Genomic DNA, 15,486 nt, shown 5'->3' on the forward strand with positions numbered 1-15,486 from the left:
TGATGTGAGTATCTATACACTGATAATGAGCACACTGTACTGTATAATGATGTGAGTATCTATACACTGATAATGAGCACACTGTACTGTATAATGATGTGAGTATCTATACACTGATAATGAGCACACTGTACTGTATAATGATGTGAGTATCTATACACTGATAATGAGCACAATGTACTGTATAATGATGTGAGTATCTATACACTGATAATGAGCACAGTGCACTGTATAATGATGTGAGTATCTATACACTGATAATGAGCACACTGTACTGTATAATGATGTGAGTATCTATACACTGATAATGAGCACACTGCACTGTATAATGATGTGAGTATCTATACACTGATAATGAACACACTGCACTGTATAATGATGTGAGTATCTATACACTGATAATGAACACACTGCACTGTATAATGATGTGAGTATCTATACACTGATAATGAGCACACTGCACTGTATAATGATGTGAGTATCTATACACTGATAATGAGCACACTGTACTGTATAATGATGTGAGTATCTATACACTGATAATGAGCACACTGCACTGTATAATGATGTGAGTATTTATATACTGATAATGAGCACACTGTACTGTATAATGATGTGAGTATCTATACACTGATAATGAGCACACTGCACTGTATAATGATGTGAGTATCTATACACTGATAATGAACACACTGCACTGTATAATGATGTGAGTATCTATACACTGATAATGAACACACTGCACTGTATAATGATGTGAGTATCTATACACTGATAATGAGCACACTGCACTGTATAATGATGTGAGTATCTATACACTGATAATGAGCACACTGTACTGTATAATGATGTGAGTATCTATACACTGATAATGAGCACACTGTACTGTATAATGATGTGAGTATCTATACACTGATAATGAGCACACTGTACTGTATAATGATGTGAGTATCTATACACTGATAATGAGCACACTGCACTGTATAATGATGTGAGTATCTATATACTGATAATGAGCACACTGTACTGTATAATGATGTGAGTATCTATACACTGATAATGAGCACACTGTACTGTATAATGATGTGAGTATCTATACACTGATAATGAGCACACTGCACTGTATAATGATGTGAGTATCTATATACTGATAATGAGCACACTGTACTGTATAATGATGTGAGTATCTATACACTGATAATGAGCACACTGTATAATGATGTGAGTATCTATACACTGATAATGAGCACACTGTACTGTATAATGATGTGAGTATCTATACACTGATAATGAGCACGCTGTACTGTATAATGATGTGAGTATCTATACACTGATAATAAGCACACTGCACTGTATAATGATGTGAGTATCTATACACTGATAATAAGCACGCCGCACTGTACAACGGTGCTTTGTATCTATATACAGATAATGAGCATTCCTATTTAATATGCAGACACATTTTCTGCACTATATGGGACAGAAAACAAGCGTGTGTGCTGCATTAGACTTGTCACTGTATTTGTGTTAGATTTACCCTCCCTAACCCCCACTACTACTTTTGTCTTTTTAAAGAGTCTTTTTGTCCCTCTTGGACACAACCATCAGGCAGGTCTGAGAGGTCCCTGTTGTGGGGTAGTGCAGCACAGTGTATGCCAAGCTGACAGCACAGGTCAAGTGGTAGCAGAAGAGCTAAAATAGAGATGATAATAGAAGTAAATGTGTACAGGGCACATAAGGTGTTGCTTGTCTGAGTGCTTTCATCTCATGTCGGCTCTGTGTTGTTCCTGGGATGTGTTTGCCATTCTTGCAGCTGTTACTTTAAGAGGAGTGACTTTACTATGGGGTTTGGCTCTGACGGCTTTTTGGGAACTGACCATGGGTATGTGAGAGAGAGAAGAGAGCCTGGTGTGAGGGACAGCTGTGTCTGGAGAGAAGAGAGGGGAGACTGGGAGAGACTCATAGAAAACTAGAGGGAGAGGGAGAGAGAGGGAGAGGGAGAGAGAGGGAGAGAGAGAGAGAGAGGGAGAGAGAGAGAGAGAGAGGGACACAGAAAACACTGACAGGAACAGAGGAGTAGGGGAAAGAAAAGGAGACTGTCTGCCCCAGGGGGGATAATGCAGAAGGGGCAATAGACAGAGAAGAAAGGGAAGAGAAAGGGAGATTCACGGAAAAGGATAAAATAAGATACTTAGAAAGAGAAAGGAGAGAGAGAGACAGAAGTGACAGAAGGGGATAAAGAGAAACAAAAGTCAGCTAAAGGGGGAAAGAGACAGGACAAGTGAGGGACAGTCTGGAGAAGACACAAGCCACCGTTAGCCATGGCCAGCTTTAACCTACACAAGTTGCCCCCTGATGCAGAGGAGAAGGACTTTATCCAGGCTTATGAGGATGTCAGAGAGAAATATAAAGGTAAAATTGTGTGATTTGCCAGAACTAACCAAAAATGTGTTTCATCCTTTCCTTGCCAAGCATCAGACCTGCAGGTCAAGCTAATGTAATGGGTTCTCGTACTGGTAACCAAAGGGTTAAAAAGAAGAAGATATAATTCTGTAACCTGCTCACAGTAGCCTGCAGCCTTTCTGAATGCAAATTATTTCAAGAATGTTCTGAGTATAAACATGCGTCCATTGGTCAAAGCTGGCATGATAAATAAATAGCATGACCACCTAAAAGATAGGGAGCAACGAGTAGTAGTGAATGGATCATACTCAGATTGGACAAAGGTTATCAGTGGAGTCCCCCAGGGATCAGTATTGGGCCCTGTTCTTTTTAATATTTTTATAAATGACTTGGAGCAAGGATTAAATAGCGACATCTCTATTTTTGCAGATGATACTAAGTTAAGTAAGGTCATTAGTTTAGGGCAGGATGAACTTTCATTACAAAGGGATCTGCAATAATTTGAAGTATGGGCAGAAAGCGGAAAATGAGAGTTAATATGAGAAAATGCAAGGTTCTACATTTTGGAAGTAAAAATAAGCAGGCAATGTATTATTTAAATGGGACAAGACTTAGCCAAACACAGGAGGAAAGGGATTTGGGGGTAGTAATAGATAACAAGCTAAAGATGGGTGCACAATGCAGGGCAACAGATACAAAGGCTAATCAGATACTAGCATGTATTAAAAGAGGCATTGATTCAAGGGAGGGAAGCATAATTCTGTCACTATATTTAATCCCTGGTAAGACCTCACCTTGAGTATGGAGTGCAGTTCTAGGAACCAGTCGCAAAAAAAGATATTGCAGAACTAGAAAAAGTTCAGAGAAGGGCCACAAAGCTAATAAGGGGAATGGATAATTTATGCTATGAGGAGAGGGTAGCCATTCTCAATCTGTTTTCCCTAGAAAAAATGTGCTTGAGAGGTGACATGATTACTTTATATAAATATATTCAAGGCCCATATACAGAAATGGCAGAAGCTCTGTTTATTACAAGAAAATTGATTGTGACAAGAAGTCACAATTTAAGGTTGGGGAAAGGAGATTTAATCTCCTGCAACAAAAAAAGTGTTTTCACTGTAAGAGCAATACAATTGTGGAACTTATTACCAAAGGAGGTAGGGAATGCCAATACCCTAGATACATTTAAAAATTGTTTGGCTACATTTCTGGCTAGAAACAAAATTCATAGATATGATTGCTTTTATTAAATGGGTGGGATTCATTTAAGCTCAATTGGAACTTTTTTTTAAAAAGTATATTAGATTTGTATAGGTTGAACTCGATGGACTTCAGACTTTTTTCAACCTCATCTACTATGTTACTATGTATGTTACCTCATTAGGCAGAGACAGCAATAAGCAGAGTGGGCATGGAACTATATATAAATAACCTGACTGTGGGCAGCCGGATATTACAGCAGAGTGTATCATACATTGTGTACATTATTGTGATGTCTGCCTGTCTTCTCTTTATTGTACCCCTGCTGATGGCACATTGCAAATAAAGATACTATCATTAGAATAATAATACTGTAACTCAGTGTTTCCCAAACCCAGTCCTCAGGACCCTTACTCAGGCCAGATATTCATAATGTCTTAACTAGAGCACAGGTAAAAAATAATCAGCTGATGGGTGAGAGCAGGTTTGTAACCATGGTTACTGATCAGCTGATTATTTCCCCTGGGCTCTAGTTAAGATATAATGAATATCTGGTAAGGGTCCTGAGGACTGGTTTTGGAAAACTCTTCTGTAACTGGACTATAGAAAATTACATTAAAAATATTCAGTAACCTGCCTTTAAAATGAACCGGCGATATCCGAGAATGCACTGTAACACTTTTCCTTGGCCTTTGCCCACCATACTTAACCAGTTCATTCTCCTTCCATTGCACTCTCTAGTACTACCTAGTATGTTCAGTTCAATGTCAGCTACTCAGGGAGCCATCTAACAACTGGAAATAGACTGTGCCACTGACATGACCTACGCGCATTTCAGAGCTGGACATAAAAGTCCTTATGTACGTTTTATAAACAGTGTTTTTAGAAATGTGAATAAAAATGTCAACAACACAGACAGATGTTTAGTCTGGCACCTTCTATTGGTCTGTCAGTCCCTGTTTAGAGGAATGTGGTTATCCGGCCTAACCTCACTGAGATATACTCGCTATCTGCAGTACCTCAGTATATTGTACAGGGGAAATGAACATTTAAATTGGCACTAATACTGCAGTATTGCTTGTGCACTTTTTATTAATCATCACTGGCTGATCAGGACCTGTGACACAGCTTCATTTGTGAGAGGGAAACTCCCCTGTACTATTATTTTTATTTGTAAGTGCACAGCGCTTTACTGTGAGGTACAATAAATAGACAATACAGGGGAAGAAGGATTACAGGACCCTACAGAGCTCACATACTAAGTGCAAGTTGGAGCCAGAAGGCTAATAAGAAAACATAATTTATTTATGTATTTATTTTTCTTTAAAAGACTTTAGTACATTTTGGAATGTTCTTTTTTTAGTGTTCGCGCCCCCCAGTCCTTCCCCCTTTGTAGTACAGTATGTAGAGTCTGCGGTGGGCGAGTATAGTGAGATCACGGTATGATGTGGCACCTTATTGCACGGCTGCACTCAGTGCTCATGGGACAACTTGCTTTACCTGCGTCTAGTCACTCATTGCTGGCTGTAGATAATAGTGTGAATGGGCTGCACTTACTACAGTCACACTGAGGTGACTCACACTGTATGTGTGAGATAGCAGGGGGCTGTTAGTGACGGTCTGTGCCTACTGTATGTGTGAGAGAGCAGGGGGGCTGTTAGTGACGGTCTGTGCCTACTGTATGTGTGAGACAGCAGGGGGCTGTTAGTGACGGTCTGTGCCTACTGTATGTGTGAGACAGCAGGGGGCTGTTAGTGACGGTCTGTGCCTACTGTATGTGTGAGAGGGCAGGGGGCTGTTAGTGACGGTCTGTGCCTACTGTATGTGTGAGACAGCAGGGGGCTGTTAGTGACGGTCTGTGCCTACTGTATGTGTGAGACAGCAGGGGGCTGTTAGTGACGGTCTGTGCCTACTGTATGTGTGAGAGGGCAGGGGGCTGTTAGTGACGGTCTGTGCCTACTGTATGTGTGAGACAGCAGGGGGCTGTTAGTGACGGTCTGTGCCTACTGTATGTGTGAGAGGGCAGGGGGCTGTTAGTGACGGTCTGTGCCTACTGTATGTGTGAGACAGCAGGGGGCTGTTAGTGACGGTCTGTGCCTACTGTATGTGTGAGACAGCAGGGGGCTGTTAGTGACGGTCTGTGCCTACTGTATGTGTGAGACAGCAGGGGGCTGTTAGTGACGGTCTGTGCCTACTGTATGTGTGAGACAGCAGGGGGCTGTTAGTGACGGTCTGTGCCTACTGTATGTGTGAGAGGGCAGGGGGCTGTTAGTGACGGTCTGTGCCTACTGTATGTGTGAGAGGGCAGGGGGCTGTTAGTGACGGTCTGTGCCTACTGTATGTGTGAGAGGGCAGTTGGATGGCAGTAAAGGTCTGTGCCTACTGTATGTGTGAGAGGACAGTTGGATGGCAGTAAAGGCCTGTGCCTACTGTATGTGTGAGAGGGCAGTTGGATGGCAGTAAGGTCTGTGCCTACTGTATGTGTGAGAGGGCAGTTGGATGGCAGTAAGGTCTGTGCCTACTGTATGTGTGAGAGGGCAGGGGGCTGTTAGTGACGGTCTGTGCCTACTGTATGTGTGAGAGGGCAGGGGGCTGTTAGTGACGGTCTGTGCCTACTGTATGTGTGAGAGGGCAGTTGGATGGCAGTAAGGTCTGTGCCTACTGTATGTGTGAGAGGGCAGTTGGATGGCAGTAAGGTCTGTGCCTACTGTATGTGTGAGAGGGCAGTTGGATGGCAGTAAAGGCCTGTGCCTACTGTATGTGTGAGAGGGCAGTTGGATGGCAGTAAGGTCTGTGCCTACTGTATGTGTGAGAGGACAGTTGGATGGCAGTAAGGTCTGTGCCTACTGTATGTGTGAGAGGGCAGGGGGCTGTTAGTGACGGTCTGTGCCTACTGTATGTGTGAGAGGGCAGTTGGATGGCAGTAAGGTCTGTGCCTACTGTATGTGTGAGAGGGCAGTTGGATGGCAGTAAGGTCTGTGCCTACTGTATGTGTGAGAGGGCAGTTGGATGGCAGTAAAGGTCTGTGCCTACTGTATGTGTGAGAGGGCAGTTGGATGGCAGTAAGGTCTGTGCCTACTGTATGTGTGAGAGGGCAGTTGGATGGCAGTAAGGTCTGTGCCTACTGTATGTGTGAGAGGGCAGGGGGCTGTTAGTGACGGTCTGTGCCTACTGTATGTGTGAGAGGGCAGGGGGCTGTTAGTGACGGTCTGTGCCTACTGTATGTGTGAGAGGGCAGGGGGCTGTTAGTGACGGTCTGTGCCTACTGTATGCGTGAGAGAGCAGGGGGCTGTTAGTGACGGTCTGTGCCTACTGTATGCGTGAGAGGGCAGGGGGCTGTTAGTGACGGTCTGTGCCTACTGTATGTGTGAGAGGGCAGGGGGCTGTTAGTGACGGTCTGTGCCTACTGTATGCGTGAGAGAGCAGGGGGCTGTTAGTGACGGTCTGTGCCTACTGTATGCGTGAGAGGGCAGGGGGCTGTTAGTGACGGTCTGTGCCTACTGTATGCGTGAGAGGGCAGGGGGCTGTTAGTGACGGTCTGTGCCTACTGTATGTGTGAGAGGACAGTTGGATGGCAGTAAAGGTCTGTGCCTACTGTATGTGTGAGAGGGCAGTTGGATGGCAGTAAAGGCCTGTGCCTACTGTATGTGTGAGAGGGCAGTTGGATGGCAGTAAGGTCTGTGCCTACTGTATGTGTGAGAGGGCAGTTGGATGGCAGTAAGGTCTGTGCCTACTGTATGTGTGAGAGGGCAGTTGGATGGCAGTAAGGTCTGTGCCTACTGTATGTGTGAGAGAGCAGTTGGATGGCAGTAAGGTCTGTGCCTACTGTATGTGTGAGAGGGCAGTTGGATGGCAGTAAGGTCTGTGCCTACTGTATGTGTGAGAGGGCAGTTGGATGGCAGTAAGGTCTGTGCCTACTGTATGTGTGAGAGGGCAGTTGGATGGCAGTAAGGTCTGTGCCTACTGTATGTGTGAGAGGGCAGTTGGATGGCAGTAAGGTCTGTGCCTACTGTATGTGTGAGAGGGCAGTTGGATGGCAGTAAAGGTCTGTGCCTACTGTATGTGTGAGAGGGCAGGGGGCTGTTAGTGACAGTCTGTGCCTACTGTATGTGTGAGAGGGCAGGGGGCTGTTAGTGACGGTCTGTGCCTACTGTATGTGTGAGAGGGCAGTTGGATGGCAGTAAGGTCTGTGCCTACTGTATGTGTGAGAGGGCAGTTGGATGGCAGTAAGGTCTGTGCCTACTGTATGTGTGAGAGGGCAGTTGGATGGCAGTAAAGGTCTGTGCCTACTGTATGTGTGAGAGGGCAGTTGGATGGCAGTAAGGTCTGTGCCTACTGTATGTGTGAGAGGGCAGTTGGATGGCAGTAAGGTCTGTGCCTACTGTATGTGTGAGAGGGCAGTTGGATGGCAGTAAGGTCTGTGCCTACTGTATGTGTGAGAGGGCAGGGGGCTGTTAGTGACGGTCTGTGCCTACTGTATGTGTGAGAGAGCAGTTGGATGGCAGTAAGGTCTGTGCCTACTGTATGTGTGAGAGGGCAGTTGGATGGCAGTAAGGTCTGTGCCTACTGTATGTGTGAGAGGGCAGTTGGATGGCAGTAAGGTCTGTGCCTACTGTATGTGTGAGAGGGCAGGGGGCTGTTAGTGACGGTCTGTGCCTACTGTATGTGTGAGAGAGCAGTTGGATGGCAGTAAGGTCTGTGCCTACTGTATGTGTGAGAGGGCAGTTGGATGGCAGTAAGGTCTGTGCCTACTGTATGTGTGAGAGGGCAGTTGGATGGCAGTAAGGTCTGTGCCTACTGTATGCGTGAGAGGGCAGTTGGATGGCAGTAAGGTCTGTGCCTACTGTATGTGTGAGAGGGCAGTTGGATGGCAGTAAGGTCTGTGCCTACTGTATGTGTGAGAGGGCAGTTGGATGGCAGTAAGGTCTGTGCCTACTGTATGTGTGAGAGGGCAGGGGGCTGTTAGTGACGGTCTGTGCCTACTGTATGTGTGAGAGGACAGTTGGATGACAGTAAGGTCTGTGCCTACTGTATGTGTGAGAGGGCAGGGGGCTGTTAGTGACGGTCTGTGCCTACTGTATGTGTGAGAGGGCAGGGGGCTGTTAGTGACGGTCTGTGCCTACTGTATGTGTGAGAGAGCAGGGGGCTGTTAGTGACGGTCTGTGCCTACTGTATGTGTGAGAGGGCAGGGGGCTGTTAGTGACGGTCTGTGCCTACTGTATGTGTGAGAGGGCAGGGGGCTGTTAGTGACGGTCTGTGCCTACTGTATGTGTGAGAGGGCAGTTGGATGGCAGTAAGGTCTGTGCCTACTGTATGTGTGAGAGGGCAGTTGGATGGCAGTAAGGTCTGTGCCTACTGTATGTGTGAGAGAGCAGTTGGATGGCAGTAAGGTCTGTGCCTACTGTATGTGTGAGAGGGCAGTTGGATGGCAGTAAGGTCTGTGCCTACTGTATGTGTGAGAGGGCAGGGGGCTGTTAGTGACGGTCTGTGCCTACTGTATGTGTGAGAGGGCAGTTGGATGGCAGTAAGGTCTGTGCCTACTGTATGTGTGAGAGGGCAGTTGGATGGCAGTAAGGTCTGTGCCTACTGTATGTGTGAGAGGGCAGTTGGATGGCAGTAAAGGTCTGTGCCTACTGTATGTGTGAGAGGGCAGGGGGCTGTTAGTGACGGTCTGTGCCTACTGTATGTGTGAGAGGGCAGTTGGATGGCAGTAAAGGTCTGTGCCTACTGTATGTGTGAGAGGGCAGTTGGATGGCAGTAAGGTCTGTGCCTACTGTATGTGTGAGAGGGCAGTTGGATGGCAGTAAGGTCTGTGCCTACTGTATGTGTGAGAGAGCAGTTGGATGGCAGTAAGGTCTGTGCCTACTGTATGTGTGAGAGGGCAGTTGGATGGCAGTAAGGTCTGTGCCTACTGTATGTGTGAGAGAGCAGTTGGATGGCAGTAAGGTCTGTGCCTACTGTATGTGTGAGAGGGCAGTTGGATGGCAGTAAGGTCTGTGCCTACTGTATGTGTGAGAGGGCAGGGGGCTGTTAGTGACGGTCTGTGCCTACTGTATGTGTGAGAGGGCAGGGGGCTGTTAGTGACGGTCTGTGCCTACTGTATGCGTGAGAGGGCAGTTGGATGGCAGTAAAGGTCTGTGCCTACTGTATGTGTGAGAGGGCAGTTGGATGGCAGTAAGGTCTGTGCCTACTGTATGTGTGAGAGGGCAGTTGGATGGCAGTAAGGTCTGTGCCTACTGTATGTGTGAGAGGACAGTTGGATGGCAGTAAGGTCTGTGCCTACTGTATGCGTGAGAGGGCAGTTGGATGGCAGTAAGGTCTGTGCCCATTGTATGCGTGAGAGGGCAGGAGCTGGTGGCCTCTTGGCTGGGAGCTTCAGTATTAGAAGTGAGTATAAATAGCTCCCGTTAGTCACTAGAATGAACACAGCAAGAAGAGAGAGGGGGAGTGGGAATCACACAGGAACTGCATGCAGGGGGCACACGTGAGTAGCAGACATGGGGACTATTAACCCCCTGGGTGCCAGTAGGACACTGTAGCAATTCTTCACAGCCTTCTCTGGCAGACAGAGGGTTAAGAGCATCTGCTCCCAGGGGGTCAGCGAGGTATTGGACAATAAGTTAGTCCTTGCTAAACCATACACTATCCCTGTGGGACACAACAACATGGAGGATGAATCAGAGCAGGGTCATTGCAAGCTAAGTCTGTTACTTGAGAACTCAGGGGATTCTGGGAGAGCAATTAGCTGCCATATTATCTTACTGACACAGTAACTGGGGGGCGAGCTCTGAGGCTCAGTTGCAGTTTATGGAATAACATTTATTGGAAAGAGAAGATGAATTGGTTTGTTCACAAACGTATAAAGTTTCCCTGGCAACTAAACTACTTGGAAGAGATTTCAGGTTTAAAGGTAATGAGTGGCATTGCCCTTGCGCATTCCTTACTGTGACTGTCAGATCATTAAAGGGATAGCGATTTCACTAGGCATTCCTATGGTGTGTATGGCTGACAGAATACTATCCGAATTTAAAGGTCTTTTTAACCCCTTGCCAGCTAGAGGAGTAGCAGTACGTTTCATCTGTCTCTGGCAGACAAGGGGTTAATCCCAACCACATTTAGCACAAATTGAAGAGGACTAAAGAGTTCTGCAAGCACAGTAACAGCTCTGATACCATAGAACTGCTGCCTGACTGTGTTTGGTTGGGGTAGCTGTCATTTGTCATATATGAAAGGGACATTTTTTGAATCTCTTGCAGGTTTTGTTCTCAGAGGAATGTTTAGGGCTCAGTACCTGAGACGCAGCTCAGAGGGTTGCTTTGTTACCTGGTTTAAAAGGGATTATTTTGTGAATCAGACAGAGCTTACAATATTTCATAAACGTTTCCAATTGACTTCACATTGGCTTTTGTTCCCATGATAGCCTTTGTTGAAGATACACCTAGGTAGGTGTCTGCAGGAAACAGTGCTGCCGTCTAGTGATCTTGCCATATAGTGCTAACCCGATACATGCACGCTCCTCAGCACACATCCCTGCTTTTCAACAAAAGACACCAAGAGAAATGTTATTGCTGCTCTCTCTGAATCATGAAATAAAAAAGTGGGCTCCATGTCCCCTAATAGATGACAGCACCTTTTTATAGATTAGACAGCACCCCTTGTGTGATTAGACAGCACCCCTTGTGTAATTAGACAGCACCCCTTGTGTAATTAGACAGCACCCCTTGTGTGATTAGACAGCACCCCTTGTGTGATTAGACAGCACCCCTTGTGTGATTAGACAGCACCCCTTGTGTGATTAGACAGCACCCCTTGTGTGATTAGACAGCACCCCTTGTGTGATTAGACAGCACCCCTTGTATGATTAGACAGCACCCCTTGTGTGATTAGACAGCACCCATTGTGTGATTAGACAGCACCCCTTGTATGATTAGACAGCACCCCTTGTGTGATTAGACAGCACTCATCGTTTGATTAGACAACACCTTATATATAATTAGACAGCACCCCTTGTGTGATTAGACAGCACCCCTTGTGTGATTAGACAGCACCCCTTGTGTGATTAGACAGCACCCCTTGTGTGATTAGACAGCACCCCTTGTGTGATTAGACAGCACCCCTTGTGTGATTAGACAGCACCCCTTGTGTGATTAGACAACACCTTATATATAATTAGACAGCACCCCTTGTGTGATTAGACAACACCTTATATATAATTAGACAGCACCCCTTGTATGATTAGACAACACCTTATATATAATTAGACAGCACCCCTTGTTTGATTAGACAACACCTTATATATAATTAGACAGCACCCCTTGTATGATTAGACAGCACTCATTGTTTAATTAGACAACACCTTATATATAATTAGACAGCACCCCTTGTATGATTAGACAACACTCCTTGTATGATTAGACAGCACCCCTTGTTTGATTAGACAACACCTTATATATAATTAGACAACACTCCTTGTATGATTAGACAGCACCCCTTGTTTGATTAGACAACACCTTATATATAATTAGACAGCACCCCCTGTGTAATTAGACAGCACCCTTTATATAGGGCTAGAATACAAGTGGCACGCTAAAGTTAGCGCAGGTTGTGATAAGCAATTTTGTGACCACATTCATTTACGTGCATATTACAAGTTGAAAGTAAATTATTGTGCTTGAGCACAAACAAAATTTGTGCTCAACGGATTAGCGCATCTGAAGACCTAGCTTAATGTGTAAGGGTTAAAAATAAAAAATCTTGCACCAAGCACAACATTAATACATTAACATAAAGTGTTAGTCTCATATATATAGTTAATATAAATATACGGGTTAATAGGTATATAGTCTGTATGACAAGGGCTATAATATGTAACTATATCATCTCCTGCTCGCCCCCCAGAGGCCATGCTGAGTATGTGCCCCAGACTAGCCACAGGGTAATTACACACCATGGTAACTAACACTTGGGGGGAAATTATGCTTTACCCCAGGTTAGGAGCTGTACAGTGACTGAACCCATCTTACTCACTGCCTGATGTGTGTAACTGGCTTTAAGTCTGTTTCTGATGTCTTGTTTTAAAATCTCACGTTGTGGTGCCATTTGGTGATCTAAACAACCGTGGGACATAATCTTTCCCAGCCTCAGATGTCTCTTTAACTTATTACAAACTGTGGCCCAGATTACGAGTTTTGCGTTAGAGGCTATGCGCTGCTAACAAGCAGTTTTCCCTCACCGCTCACTTACCTACAGCGCTGGTTTTCAGAAACCCGTCGTTAAAAGACAAGAAGTGAGCGTTAAGCAAAATTTTGCTCATTACCGCACTCCAATACCAGCAGTGAGCTGGTCGTACGTGCTCGTGCACGATTTCCCCATAGGAATCAACGGGGAGAGCCGGCTGAGAAAAAGTCTAACACCTGCTAAAAAGCAGCGTAAAGCTCCTTAATGCAGCCCCATTGATTCCTATGGGGAAATAAAATGTATGTCTACACCTAACTCCCTAACATGAACCCCAAGTCTAAACACCCCTAATCTTACACTTATTAACCCCTAATCTGCCGCCCCCGACATCGCCGACACCTGCATTATATTATTAACCCCTAATCTGCCGCTCCGGACACCGCCGACACCTACATTATATGTTTTAACCCCTAATCTGCTGCCCCCAACATTGCAGACACCTACATACTATTTATTAACCCCTAATCTGCTGCCCCTAACGTCGCCGCCACTATATTAAAGTTATTAACCCCTAAACCTAAGTCTAACCCTAACACCCCCTAACTTAAATATAATTACAATAAATCTAACTAAATATTCCTATCATTAACTAAATTATTCCTATTTAAAACTAAATACTTACCTATAAAATAAACCCTAAACTAGCTACAATATAACTAATAGTTACATTGTAGCTAGCTTAGGGTTTATTTTATAGGTATTTAGTTTTAAATAGGAATAATTTAGTTAATGATAGGAATATTTATTTAGATTTATTGTAATTATATTTAAGTTAGGGGGTGTTAGGGTTAGACTTAGGTTTAGGGGTTAATAACTTTAATATAGTGGCGGCGACGTTGGGGGCAGCAGATTAGGGGTTAATAAATATAATGTAGGTGTCGGCGATGTTGGGGGCAGCAGATTAGTGGTTCATAAATATAATGTAGGTGGCGGCGGTGTCCGGAGTGGCAGATTAGGGGTTAATAATTTTATTATAGTGTTTGCGATGCGGGAGGGCCTCGGTTTATGGGTGTTAGTGTACTTTTTAGCACTTTAGTTATGAGTTTTATGTTACGGGGTTGTACCATAAAACTCATAACTACTGACTTTTAAATACTTTCGGACTCTTGACAGGGTAGGGTGTACCGCTCACTTTTTGGCCTCCCAGGACTCGTAATATCAGCGCTATGGTAGTCCCATAGAAAAAAGACTTTACGAAGTTTACGTAAGTCATATTGCGGTAAGGCCAAAGAAGTGTGCGGTCACCCTAAATCTTCAAGACTCGGAATACCAGCGGTAGTGAAAAAGCAGCGTTAGGACCTCTTAACACTGCTTTTTTACCCTAACGCACAACTCGTAATCTAGCCGTGTGTAAGGAAACAGATAAATGGGAATTAAGTAAATCATGAAATCACTACCTGCCCTGCCGCAGATTATATAAAGAGTATATTGTAGTGTCAGCAGAACACAGGGAAGGGCTGAGACACATCAGACATAACATAAATTCCTTCTATAGGGTATTATCAGCTACTGCTGGTCTGCTGTATGCAGAGCAGTAAATGCATGCTTATGGGGGAGCGCATGCGCGGGGCGAGGAGCACCTAATAACAAACCTTTAGGAAGAGATGGAGGTTAGGCTTGTGCAGACTGTTCTGCAATTCTTTCAAATGAAATCGGTAAAATAAATGTACTGCCCTGTAGTTTAGTAACAAATGGTTGTACTTATTTCTGTCTGTGCGCCTAGAGGGTTGAAGGTCTCCTGTGCTCGTTAAACTAAACCCCCTGTAGCTGCTGTCTGAGCTAGTAGGGTAACTGATAAGGGCTTTTACAAGACAAGTGAGGTTTTTACTTTAGGGGTTGATTTCTTCCGGTCACCTGTTCAGGTTTTGTTTTGCTGTTTGTGAGAAAGCAAAGACCGTTCAAGCCTGACAGTCTGTCATGGTGGTGACAATGAATGTTTTGGGGACAATTTGGAGATGTCATTTTGTGCCTTATATGTGTTTACTCTGCCACTTGTCAGCTGCACAGAGAGAGCACACGGTTCCTTCCCAGTGGGCTTTAAATAATCTACCATAGACCAATCCCTTATGTCTTGTCCAGATCACATTACAAGGACAGAGGCCTCCCAAGTGGTTTAGACAGGTAGCCAGCTCTGCGTCTATTCCTGTCTATACCTTAACTCACATGGTGCCACGTACCATATGGGCTCATACTAACCTGCACACTGACTGATAGTGACATCACTGAAATCATTTAATCATATTGCAGAAATGACTTTAATATTACCCTCTGGAATAACATATAGAGGGTCACAGACCAGCACATTATACCATTGTACCTTGTGGCTCTGTAATCACAGTGCTCATATCTGGTTCCTGATGTTACTTCTTGTTTTGGACTTTTATGGGCTGTTTGTATTCTGAGCCTGTCAGTTCCTCCATCTGTTAGATTCCTTGTTAGTATTTAGCCGGATGATACATGGAAGATTCTCAGAAGAAATGTTACGTTTCCATAGTAGAACAAATGTCAGGTTAACCTTATGTCAGAATTATCTGCACTCAGGTCCCTTATCGTTCCTTTTTAATCTTGCAGCTTTGTGAGTGATTGCTGCTGTACTACACCCGTTAGTCATTAAGTGTGCAACTTACATGGTCTCCAGATGCTGAC

General features: G+C 44.8%; 1 protein-coding gene across 2 annotated transcripts in view; it reads left to right on the forward strand.

Annotated features, from left to right (window-relative positions):
* The first annotated feature begins 1,894 nt into the window (after positions 1-1,894).
* PLEC (plectin) overlaps positions 1,895-15,486 on the forward strand; it is a 476,113-nt gene continuing 462,521 nt past the window's right edge. The window contains exon 1 of one of the 2 annotated variants that reach the window (XM_053715478.1): positions 1,895-2,412. In XM_053715478.1, the coding sequence (XP_053571453.1) occupies positions 2,322-2,412 (91 nt within the window). In that variant the 5' untranslated portion in view covers positions 1,895-2,321. The remainder of the gene's footprint in view (positions 2,413-15,486) is intronic. The other variant, XM_053715475.1, reaches the window with a different exon arrangement.

This window comes from Bombina bombina, chromosome 5 (genome assembly GCF_027579735.1).
Source record: "Bombina bombina isolate aBomBom1 chromosome 5, aBomBom1.pri, whole genome shotgun sequence".
NCBI classification, from domain to species: Eukaryota; Metazoa; Chordata; class Amphibia; order Anura; family Bombinatoridae; genus Bombina; species Bombina bombina.